The sequence below is a fragment of the Sinocyclocheilus rhinocerous genome, unplaced genomic scaffold, assembly GCF_001515625.1.
Source record: "Sinocyclocheilus rhinocerous isolate Xijiao unplaced genomic scaffold, SAMN03320098_v1.1 scaffold3853, whole genome shotgun sequence".
NCBI classification, from domain to species: domain Eukaryota; kingdom Metazoa; phylum Chordata; class Actinopteri; order Cypriniformes; family Cyprinidae; genus Sinocyclocheilus; species Sinocyclocheilus rhinocerous.
This window is the reverse complement of record NW_015637530.1, coordinates 82,455-95,327: the sequence shown is the minus strand read 5'-3', so window position 1 is coordinate 95,327 and position 12,873 is coordinate 82,455. Positions and strand designations below refer to the sequence as shown.

At 34.0% G+C, this 12,873-nt stretch overlaps 1 protein-coding gene across 3 annotated transcripts in view; it reads right to left on the bottom strand.

Annotated features, from left to right (window-relative positions):
• Nucleotides 1-1,837: 1,837 nt before the first annotated feature.
• ppp1r1b (protein phosphatase 1, regulatory (inhibitor) subunit 1B) overlaps nucleotides 1,838-12,873 on the bottom strand; it is a 21,800-nt gene continuing 10,764 nt past the window's right edge. The window contains exons 2-5 of one of the 3 annotated variants that reach the window (XM_016563914.1): nucleotides 5,899-5,982; nucleotides 5,150-5,225; nucleotides 3,630-3,668; nucleotides 1,838-2,243 (exon numbers count right to left, since the gene is read on the bottom strand). In XM_016563914.1, coding sequence (XP_016419400.1) covers nucleotides 2,095-2,243; nucleotides 3,630-3,668; nucleotides 5,150-5,225; nucleotides 5,899-5,982 — 348 coding nt within the window. In that variant the 3' untranslated portion in view covers nucleotides 1,838-2,094. Of the gene's footprint in view, nucleotides 2,244-3,315; nucleotides 3,355-3,629; nucleotides 3,669-5,149; nucleotides 5,226-5,898; nucleotides 5,983-12,873 lie in introns of all 3 variants that reach the window. The other 2 variants (XM_016563915.1, XM_016563916.1) reach the window with 2 other exon arrangements.

The window sequence follows — 12,873 nt, the reverse complement described above, 5'->3', positions numbered from 1 at the left end:
CGTTAGTTTTGGAAGTTAGGAAGTTTCCTTATCCTGGATCCTCCTAATGATATGATAGTCAAAGCAAAAGCTGTCAGCGAAGAATCTGAGAAATTAGATTTGTCACTTAAATATGGACCACCTCTTTTGGGAATCCAAGCCAGATCAGTTTTAGCCCAGATTTTGAAAGCATCAAAGGCAGAGGCGTTCAAGATATGGGATAGAGAACCACTGTGCCGCCATCTGTTTGCAACAGAAACTGGATGTTTTTGCCAAAACTGCCCACACATGCTCGTCGTTGGTGGTATTAAATTGACAATATGCCTTGTTGATGAACATTTTTATTGTTCAGAGTATAAAAATCATACTTTCTTTCCAAATGTAAAATTATAGAACTTCATACCGAGGTCAAACATGTCCAATTTAGTCCAAATGGCAGCAAGACTATGAAATAAATTAGAGTTAGCCCGTTATTATGATCCCAAAATATGAAAAAGAAGATATTCTTTAACACTTTCATTCAGTGCAAATATATTTATTGATACAGAGACTTTAACCTCAAACATTTCCATAGTCCTATGGATATATTTACTAATTTGGTACATTTTCTCAGATTTTCTATAATACGTTAATCAAAATCAACAACGTGTACCTGCATGAGCTTCAGAGGATATGCATACAAATATGATTATATTCAATATAAAGCAGTACAATTTCTTAAAAAAGCAACACGTGGCTGTTGGTTTTTCATTTTAAATCATTATCATTTTTAAAAATAGTTCAACATTTTAAGGAAGAAACTTAAAAACTAAGATAAGTAATGTTATCCAGCTAATAATAATGCAAGTTGTTTACTACAGTAATTGACTGAAATGATTTACATATGTTTCTGATATTCCTGATGTTCATGAGCACTGAACTTTCACCCCGAGGCACTGAATTTGGATTTTTGTAGTTATCTGTAACCAAATACAGTCATATCAAGAGATGCGAATTCTATTCTGTATGCAAATATGATGTTTATAGCAGCTTCGATCACAATGTCATTGACAAACCACAAATGAATCACAAAGACAACATTGTAGGAATATGTTATTCACAGTCAGCCGCGATTAGTTTGTTCCATGAGGGGAAAGTCTCCCAAAACAGTGAGATCAATCAGACTAGTATTCGTGATCTTTACATGGTCCACTCCGTGTAAAAGCAAAACAGCCTTTATTGGGATACTTTTTCAGAAATACTTTTCAACTCTATGTGTGAAACCTCTTTAATGACAGAAAAATTACTGAGTGCACCGATATGATTTCGCCACATCTACCAATGGTGGTGAATTTAGAAATTATTTTACATAATTTTAGAAATTAGTAATAATTTCTTTTTATATATTTTTTAAATATATAACATTTTATGTTTTTATAAATATAATTATATTTATAAATATGCAAATATTAAATGTTACATTTGTATAAATATATTTATATTTATAAATATGCAAATATAATTACAAACATTATTTTTTTTCTGCTAAATTAACTTTAGTTTGAAGTGCAGTCCAACTACGAGGATGTTGGCAGTGGTTTAACATAACGCTAAACAATAATGCTGTGAAATACTTTCCATGTGCTCTGGGATTATTGTTCTTGGCAAATTATTTCATGGAATTCAGTATAACAATTCTCTGTACTCCAGATGGCAGTGTAGGCCCACAGAAATGCACCGATCACAAAACATACTGCGACTCAAAACACACACATAAAACATGACATGAACACTTGACACATTTCTCAACACTTCACATTCGTACCGCACTGCTCATAGAACTAAACATTTGTACTTTACCTGTTTGTTTGAATGTATGAAACGCAAGGATGGTATTATATGACTGCTGATGGATTTTACCTTATATATTTCTATTTCATGGCAATGTCGGGGTGAGTTATTTGTTTGACCACTTCAAAATTCCAGTCTTTCAGAGTCTCTTTTTGTCTCTGAATACAAACAGACAGCCGCTTTTATCAAATGATGGAATTATTGACCAGTAATCAATAAACAAGATTTCCAAACAAGGTTCTGCATTATGAAAAAATCTCTAAAGTTTCTCAAACTTTCGGTCTTTCAGTCCACATTTCTGCACTCATCTTCTGCCATATCGTCCGCTTCTACTTCCTCCTCCTCCTCCTCCTCCTCTTCATCAGTCGGCGCCGTGGCTCCTGCCTTTCTCATACCAGGCTGGTGTTCTGCCATGCCCCTTTGCTCCTGTGAATCTTTAAAATTAGTATTTATTAAATAAAATAAAATAAAAAATGGAATCAACAGATAATCTCATCTTTGATTGGCTAATGTTTTGGGTTGAATGCTACATGCAAATATGATAATATTTGTTGACCTGGACATTAGCATTGGTATGAGAGAGCAGCACAACATAAGAAAACAATGATGTTTTAAAGACACAAAGACCAAATATACTTTATCAGTGTTTAAATATAAGACTAAGACAGAACTTTTTATAAAAAGTGTAAATTTGCACTGAAATTTAGTGGGGGAAAATGGAGATGCACAGTGAAAGACTCTACTCTGGACCCAAGATCACATTTGTGGAATGTTAAAAAAGAAGTAACTCTTCAGTTTTTCCCCACTTAAAACAAGTCTTAAAAACCCAATGACCCAAACTCCACCTCCAACTGCATGAAAACGGTGTCTAAATGTGTGCCTACAATATATTTGTCTCAGGAAACTGTTATCTGCGTTGTTATCACTTAATATTAATATAATTAACAGAATACTGAACAGTTCACATTATTCGGTACTGTAGTTTTATCGCTGTTTAATGCATAATTCAATAGAAATGTATTTATTATATATGCATAATGCAAAAGAAATGTTAAAATAAACATTAAAAAACATAACTTTTGACTTTTCTTTACGTTTGCCCCTTTAAAAATAATAGTAGTAGTAGAAAAAGGTATATAGTATTATTAATCTGACATAATAGAAAGCGTCTTCTCTTACTATTGTTTTTGTAAGGCTGATGTGAATGTTCAGCAGTAATCTTTTCAAATTAAATTATAAAAAAGTAAATACTGACAGCATTAATAAATAAATAACAAAAATGGTATAAAATATTATAAAATAAATAATTAGATATTAATAATATAAAACATTATAAATTAAAACATTAATCACTGATGTCACTGTTCTGTGAGAATGGCCTATATTTCTTGATGATGATGACATGCATATGTAGAGGGTTTCTCTGTGATGTGATATTAAGATTACCAGGTATGCAGGATGAGGAAAGCTCCTCCCCCCCTTCCTCCTCTACATGACGATACACACCTAATTTCTGCATGTGAGCTTCAGCCATCTGCTGCACGGCTATAAACACACACACACACACACACACACACGCACACAGGGGGATTCACAAATCAGGGATCACCAAACCACAAGGATAGATATTAATAATATAAAACATTATAAATTAAAACATTAATCACTGATGTCACTGTTCTGTGAGAATGGCCTATATTTCTTGATGATGATGACATGCATATGTAGAGGGTTTCTCTGGTGAGTGATATTAAGATTACCAGGTATGCAGGATGAGGAAAGCTCCTCCCCCCCTTCCTCCTCTACATGACGATACACACCTAATTTCTGCATGTGAGCTTCAGCCATCTGCTGCACGGCTATAAACACACACACACACACACACGCACACAGGGGGATTCACAAATCAGGGATCACCAAACCACAAGGAGAAAACACAGGAACATACTCAAACACACACAGGTAAAGAGGGATGGATGGGTCTGTTTACTTTTTAACAGGACTTCTGCACCGTGCCAACCAGAAAAGGTTTTATTTATGCTGCAATGACAGGACATATATGGACAGGGATAAACCAACTGTCTTTTTGATGATTCACAAAACAGACAAAACACACATTCAGAGACAATATCACTGTAATGCATAGCTATTTTCCCTTCTTTTAATTTCACACATTACTAATAAAACAAATTCATGTCATCATTGTCCGATTTTTTTGTTTTTGACAAAAAAAAGGTAATTTTGACTCTCTCAATTCAGACTTTTTTCCTCACAATTTTGAGTCGGTGTCTTACAATTAAAAAAACTCAGAATTGTGAGATATAAACTAAATATAAATTCTGACTCTCTTGCCATTCTGAGTGTATATCTCACAATTCTGACTTTTTTCCTCAGAATTCTGAGTTTACATATTACAATTCAGTTTTTTTTTTGCCATGAAATGAAAAATGCAAATTTAATTGTACATTAAAATGTAACTGCTATTTTTTTTTTTTTAAATCTCACAATTCTGATTTTCTTCACGAAATTGTGAGTTTATATCTCACAACTGAGATTTTTCTCTCTCAGAATTGCGAGATAATATGAGATAAAAACAAGTGTGGCAGAAACAAGCTTCCTTAGTTTCTCATAGAACGTGCTAAGAGAAATACATAGATCAATTGAGACAATTAAGCAACACTAGAAAAGCAGTAGTGCTGTCAAACTCAATATAACTTTGATTTCAAATGGATTTTTCTATCAACAATAAGTTAATATTGTGTAACTTACAATTAAGACAAAATACAGCCAGTTATTTTATTTTTGCTTCGTCAATGAAAATAGATCTAAATGAAGCAGAAGACAAAAACAACAGCATCATTATGTTGACATAATCTAAGATTGTCCTCAGTGGGTCACAATCTGTCTAGTGCACTAGTCTGATGGCGAATGTTTCTGATGGATGTCTGTCCTCTAAAACTGTGTGTGTTTGCAGCTGTATGCTATCTGCTGTAATCCAGGATGATCCAGAGCAGCACAGACTCACACCCATCACAGCTGTCTCCATCTCTAATCTTACTCACACACGCATGGTAAAATAGGAAAAACAGACTTGCAGCTTGGGACAGTTTTTAAACCCAGGGCCAGCACAGTGCAGGAAAGTCTTCAGAAACAATATATACCAAAGGAGTATACACACTCTAAAAAATGCTAGGTTAAATACAACCCAGTACTGGGTGAAATATGGACAAACCCAGCAACCCTATTTTACCCAGCACTGGGTTGTATTTAACCCAGCATTTTTTAGCGTGAATACAACAGGCACAGATCACATATCACAGGCAAAACTACAGGCCTTTACCTTTTAATGATGGTGGCTGGTAGATATTCGGGTTGATTCGTTTTGGCTTGAGGACACCATTTTCTCCTACAACCCACTGAAAAAAAATATATATATATATATATATATATATATAATGACTATATATAATACTTAAACAATTAATTAATATTAGTTGTAATAATTAAATTATTAATACAATGGTTGTCATTTTCGTTAGCTTTTTAATATGTCTATATAATTTTTATTTCAGTTTTTGGTTAGTTTCATTTGAGTCATTTTAGTAATTCAAACTAAATGAAAATGAGAATGTTGCCTTGGCTTCTATACATTTTGTTATTTTATTTATTGATTGATTTATTTTATTTAATGTTTATTTTATTTCACGTAATTAAAATGTTTTTATAGTTTTATAAAACTATAGTTTTTTATAAAAACAATAATAACCCTGATAGGAACATTAAAATTTTTCTGGTAAATATTGTAAATGGATAAACAACAGCAAGAACAAATTTTGAAATCATTATGAAAAATGCTTTTCTCTCTTATATTAATGCAATGTTTTTACTATGGTATTATTTATCATGTACCATAGCGATACAACAGTATATGTATATAATCTATAATATCAGTACTGTATAATCACTTGGCCACAGTATGTTTATTGTAAGGGATTTCAATGAGGGAAGTTATTGCCATAAATATATGCAACGTAAATTCAGCATTGCTCATGCCATTTAACCTCCAGAACTGAGGTGGCACTGTGGTACCTGATGGGTGGAGATGTCATCCTCAGGAGATGTTTGGTCTGCTACTTTGAACAAAGTGGCGGGTGTGGGTCTTCGTCGTCGAATCTGAAAAATAAGCAGTAGAGAAATGTTACCGCAAAATAGAAAATTAAAGAAAATCATCACATTTTGCATAAGTATGAGTGAGGAGCCAGGACACTTTTATTCATGGCGATTAGCAGTAAAATGATTACAGGGTCAGTCCTCCTGCAACATAATAATTCATTTCACAACACCTTTGCATATTAACGTGTGATATAGGCTTATAATTTATATTCTTATGTTATTACATTTAAATGAATCATTCTGTATTCATTTATTTTATACATTTTACATTTGTATTTATTTGTAATTCATTTTTATCACAGTTTATCACAAACCCCCTGCAATATCCCTATTTGGGAAACCTTGTTTTAGATGTTGACTTTAATGAGGACATTCTGAATATATGTCATTGCACATGTGACATCTTGGCCAAAAAAAATGTGAATTGGAGAACTATATCTGCTGCCCCCCTCTACTCAAACCCTTTCGATTTCCTCTACCCAACAGTCCCGGAACAGAGAACATTCATACAAATCTGCCAGATACCAAATGCGCAAGGACACAAATGGAAAAAGTGACTCTAGAGTACAACGAAGCTCAAAAGTACACAGAGAACCGACTAACTAATGATCTCAAGAAAACAGCTCTTCCTCAACTAATCTCCTAGTCATTTAGTAATTCTGCCAGGTAAACAACCCCACATCATGGCAAAATCCTGACTGAAACCACTCAATTCTTAACTTAAAGTTTACCAAAAGAGAATAGGAGAATTGTTTATGTGACCGTCACAATGAGGTCCAGGACAAATTTTCCTTCAGGGACAATAAAGTGTCTTTCAATTTCAATTAAACTTTGATATGGTTTTCATTTTTAATAACTACAAATAAATGAAATTTCACCAATTGTGTCATTTTAACAGTCAAAGATAACCAGAGTCAGTAAGTTTGATCCCAAACTAAACCCAAGTGAAGAGCACTGATCGAAAGAGAAAATCTCCCCCCCGATTAGATTTCAGAGGAACCTTCAAAAAAGCACAGAAGCCTTAAAGGATTACACAAAGCTTTCTTAAATGCTGGGTACACACCACAAGACAATCGGGCTGATTTTGGGCCGATTTCTCCCCTTCCGACAATCCTAGGTAATGTCCCGATTATCTTGATGGTTCTAAAGATTATCTTATCAGATTTTCCTGTGGTGTGAGGTGTGTTAAGAGTGACTGAATCTGCTCGGAAGAACGTTGGAGGCGCCCCGATCGCGAATCGTAAATATTTAACAAACATGTTGAATATTTACGATCAGAAATCCTAATGTGTGGGGGGCGGAACCCCGAAAACACCACACACTATAGGAGCAAAACGGTTAAATCTAGGATTTTTTGTCCTCATGTTTGTGGTCTCTCACATTTTGAAGATCTTATAAGATTTAAAAAATCTTTTAATGTGTACCCAGCATAACACAGCGGCTCCCAACTCTAGCCCTCAAGGTCCATATTCCTGCAGAGTTTAGCTCCAACCCCAATCAATCACACCTGAGCAAGCTAATCAAGGCCTGCAGGATTACTAGAAAGTTACAGGGTAAGTCTGATCATGGTTAGAGCTAAACTCTTAGGGGGAATTTACATAAGTTTTCAACTAAAAACTGAAAACATTTGATGCATTTTTGCCATTCATTTACACAACAATTTAGTTTTGGGGGCCTAAAAACGCAAACTTTTGAAAAAGTGCAATTTATTATTATTATTTTTTAAATGATACCATTATCATCTCTGTATAAACTACAAAAACGCAAATTTGTGAAAACGGTGATGTCATGCGCATGCATATTACATGTTCAGTCTATAGCAGGGGTGGCGAAAGTCGGAGAGCCGCAGCCCTGCAGAGTTTTGCTTCAACCCTAATCAAACACACCTGAACAAGCTAATCAAGGTCTGAACAGTTACTAGGAAGCTACAGGCAGGTGAGTTTTAATTAGGGTTGGAGCTGAACTCTGCAGGGCTGCGGTTCTCCAGGACCGGAGTTCGCCACCCCTGGTCTATAGGCTTGTGTGTCTGTATGTGCGCAGGTGTGTAGTGTTTCTTTACAAAGTGACATCGCCAACTACTGGCCTGGCATGCATAATGCAGCGTTTTTAGTCATTTTTGCAGAAACATGTCTGTACACGAAACTTTTCAAAAACGCAAAGGAAAAACTTTTGGTACATTGGTGTCATGTAAACATACCTTGAGATAAGTGCAAACTTTCACACTAAATAATAAAATATATTAATTGGTTATTTTCAACATGTTAGGCTCTATCAAGAATATAGAGATCAAAACAAGTTCTTGACATTAACACTCTTAACCACAGAAGAACCATTTTGGGTTCCCCAATGAACCTTTCAGTGAAGAGTTCTTAAAAGAACCATTTTTCTTAGCGTAAAGAACATTTTAATAATCTAAAGAATCTTTTTACACTATAAAGAACCTTTCGCAGAATGGAAAGATTCCATGGATGTGAAAAGTTCCTCATGGCACCATCAATACCGATAACCTTTGTTTTCAAGATTATTTATTACAGAGAAGAACTAAATAAAAAGATTCTTCAGCAGAATCTGGCCATTTTGTGCTTTATGCATGTTAATGAACTTACATAATGAAAAACACTGAAAAAGAGTGAACTTCTTAGTGTTTCCATCAAGCTCTCCAAATAAAGGACAAGAAATAATTGCCGCCCTTTTAAATGTCCCACAAGGCCACCCAGATGTTCTTCAGCAGCACTGGAGCGGAGTTCACAGTGCTCTGGAGAAAACAAAGTGTTCCGTGGCAAATCCTCCTCCACAATGTGAAGATTCACAAAATTAACATTTGTTCAGTGACGGTGCGGCACTGTAGGGGTGAATCAGAAACACTGTCAAATGTCTTTTATGTTGTTTGCTACAACTAACTTTGATGGGGTTCAGAGCACATTTTTGGAGCCAATCATTCAGAAATCCAGATAATTTCTTTTCAGAACTCTATGCAGTCTAAATTGCATATACATAATTGCCAACTGACATAAAACATTGTCTCCCACCTCACACTGGAAAATGGGTTGTGGAATTCGCAAACTTTTCCATCTCCAGGCTTTTTCACTCTTGAATGTACATTAGCATTTCACCTAATTGGCTGTGTCAGTATTATGCTCTCAAAACAAAACTGGCATGCATGTGTTCCTGTACTATTCAATAATTCCTGCAGTCTCAGATAACACAGTCTGTCTGTTTACTGACCATCTGATGCATACTACACACTCTAACCAGGCCGGCTGACTTTACACAAATTCTAAGAGTATCAGTTTGCCTAGAGACAAGGTCATATTTGATAAAATATGACCTTGATAAAACCAGCACTTTGGCTTTTCTGGTTTTGCCAAAGTTTTATGTGAGGCAAAGCAAGTAAACTACATATTCATGGTTTTGTTCTCTATAATGATCTGTAATGATCAACAGTTTAATGTGTCCTTAGAAAAATACAACTACTACTACTAGCAGAATAAGGTCATGAAGTCAATCAACATTTAATGTCACTGGCTGAAAGGGCAAAGTGATTCATGTTATTATTAGTTCATTTCCGAGTATCTCTATTGCTCAAAACATGAAAAACATCGAAGTGTGTTTGTGAATGGGTGTTTGATTTACATTTGAGAGACACTGAAGAGATGGTTAACAGCCTGCAAACCATATTTTTAATTCAAAGGTCATTTGTGTGATTCATGCAGATCCGATGACTTTTGGAAAACTCTTGCAACATCATACTTCAGTATAAAACAGTGCTGAACTTTGGCAAAAAGGGAATTTGAAATAGTGATTTCATAAATGTCGAAATATAAATCCCAAAGCAAAGCATGTTAAAAGAATTGTCATTTTTCATTTTAAAAGTGTTTGTTTTCCTGCAGGTGGCACAAATCTTCCACTTAAGCATGGCACATTTTCCATGAATTACAGTCAAACCAAAATGTATTCAGACACCTTCAACATTTCACACATTATCACAGTTTATTCGCTATAGTTTAGAAAATGGTAATAAAATATGACAAGAACTCAAGAGTTAAACTGTGTCAGAACAAATTCATCTTGATAAAAACATGGTCAGGTCAAAGTGTCTGAATAAGTTTTGGTCCCAATTTGTTTTCTATTTTACTGGTAGTCCACTGTATGAAGAATTTTTGGGTATAATATGTCACAGTTTACTTTATTTTGCTATCCTCACTTACATAAAATGAACTACAGTGTCCTGCACGCACTAGTAAAAAAAAAAAAAATCTAAAATTATATCTGGTGTCTGAATAATTTTTGGTTTGACTGTATCTCCATGAATTACAAAAATAAATAAATACATAATAATACATATCTTCTTAAATTTAACATATAATATTCCCATTTTATATAAAATATACAAAAACAAGAATCATTTTGAGGCAAATAAATAATAAAAAATACACTTCAGATCCCTCCAAAACTGCTTAACTAAAAAGTGAGCAATATTACATGTGTTGTTTGAAAAAAATTATTTAAAAAGAAATGTGTTCTACTTTCTAGGGTCGAACAGCCATCAGGGGGTTAAAGGGGGTGTTATACAACACACTTTTGGCCTAATCTTCTGTTAATGCAGACGACGAGACGAGCATGTTATGTCTTGCAGCATGCAGACTAACATGAACACCCTAGCAACCACATAACACATTAAACCCACTTAGAACACCCTACCAATCATTCAGCAACATACTAAAAACCATTCAGAACATCTTAGCAATTGCATAACAATGCCTTGGCAACCATCCACAACACCCTCGCATCATGGCAGCAAGTTTTGCACAGGCAAACACCACTCACATTTACTTCAGAAAATACAAACATCCAGTTCATACGCTTCTTTAAACACTTGATGGTTTGTCTGGTAAACCAATCAGCTGTTTGTGGTCGTTTGGCTATTTAATCTTGAAAAACTATAAAGTTCCCCATGCTCTGACTCAAGTTTTGCCTCATATTATGCACACAACTCTATAACAAATGACATCATCTTTTGGTAACTCTCTTTACACAAGGCGCAGACACATTAAATTAGTTAACAAAACACTTGTGATGATGACAGGTTAACAGCATTTTCTACTCAAACAGAAAGTCCTGTGTCCCAGATGGATTTGCCAATATGATATTATGAGTGCCTCTTTCCCTCAGGTTCTTTTAAATATTTGTGTTTTAAGTTTTACACAAACAGTTACAACATTTTTCGCATTGCAGACTAGAACCGCTCATGGTTTAGAGACATTTTGAGAAACAAATAGCAAGCAACAACCTAGCTGCTCAGAGATGTACAATATATTTACAGTAAACTGAGCAACATTTATTTGAATAATATATATTAATTGAGTGACATTTCAATAATATATAATATACAAATTATTTTAATAAAAAAAAAAATATATATATATATATACACACACACAAATATAGACAAAGTTGACTCTATTTTATATATATTCTATATATTTACTTTTTTAGACATGCATGATCTACCATTGCTATTATGTGGTGGATTGAACCATTTACCATGATAGAACAATAGTATTCTTTACCTTGGAGTACCATATACCATTGGAAATGAATACAGTAATCACTTAGTACCATGGTATGCAGTATATATAGCAAAGTACCACGGTAGCACCATAGTATGTTTTTGTAGGGGTCTGCTAAATGAAGCTGGACATTCTTGCACTTCAGCATGAATTGAGCAGTGAATCTGATGGTGTCTGTCCCTGTGGATAGACTTGGGTATAAAATCATAGTCCTTGTTCTTTTCTGTTTACCCACAAACATGCACCGCACCAAAGGTCACTTTGTGACGTCAATGAGTCTGTGTATGTGTAGATAGTGGATTAACTGTGAAATCCAGAGTCTAGCAACTTTTTACGCAGTGTTTTTCACTCGTGTCCCAGAAGACCGTATTTCTCTGCAACACTTCAGCAGATTTCCAGTCAGTGGCTCTGGAGCGTAGCGTGACCATTGTGTGAGTTCAATGACAGGTTCGCACTGCTCAAATTACATAATCTCAAACTCTGACTCTGTCATCACCTCTTTATAATACAAGCAGGCACCATGTCTACTTATGCAATATTTTATGTGCCCTTTTGCTTTTAGTTTCAAGCTATATTTAGAATCTGAGGCCACATTGGAAACCTGAGATTTAAAATATAAAATCCGAAAGTAACTGAAGGTTACTGAAGGAAGAGAATAATGAGTTATAAAATGAATAAGAAATATTTCTGCACCACAAGTCTCTAATATGCTCCTTGAATCATTCTCAAATCATGCTGGAGAAGCTGGAGAACGTGATCATTAAGTTTTGTTCATGTGCTGCTGTCATTAATGCAAAATGAAACACACCAAATACTAAGATAAATTCATATTTTTAAAATTCCAATGTATTTGTCAAATTTTCACTCAAATTGTTCTGCTGATATTATAATTTAAACCTTGTTTAAAATAAAAATCTACATCAAATCTACATTAATTCTAATGTAAAATAAAATCTATATCCATTCTATTATGGAATTTTAAAAAAACTACATTGTCTATTATAAAACATAAAAATCTATACCAATTCCATTATAAATTATTTTATTCAAAAAATAAAATCTACATTCAGTCAAATCTACATCCTGTCTATTATAAAATGAAATAAAATCTACATCCATTCAGCTATAAATTAAGATATCATCTATTAAATCTGTTATACAATCTATTATAAATTAAAATAAAATCTATACATCCAATCTATTATTAAAAAAAACATTCAGTTTATTATAAAATAAAACTTGCGTCCAGTCTATTATACAACAAAACAAAATAAAATCTACATCTGGTCTATTTAAAATAAAAAAATAAATAAATAAATAA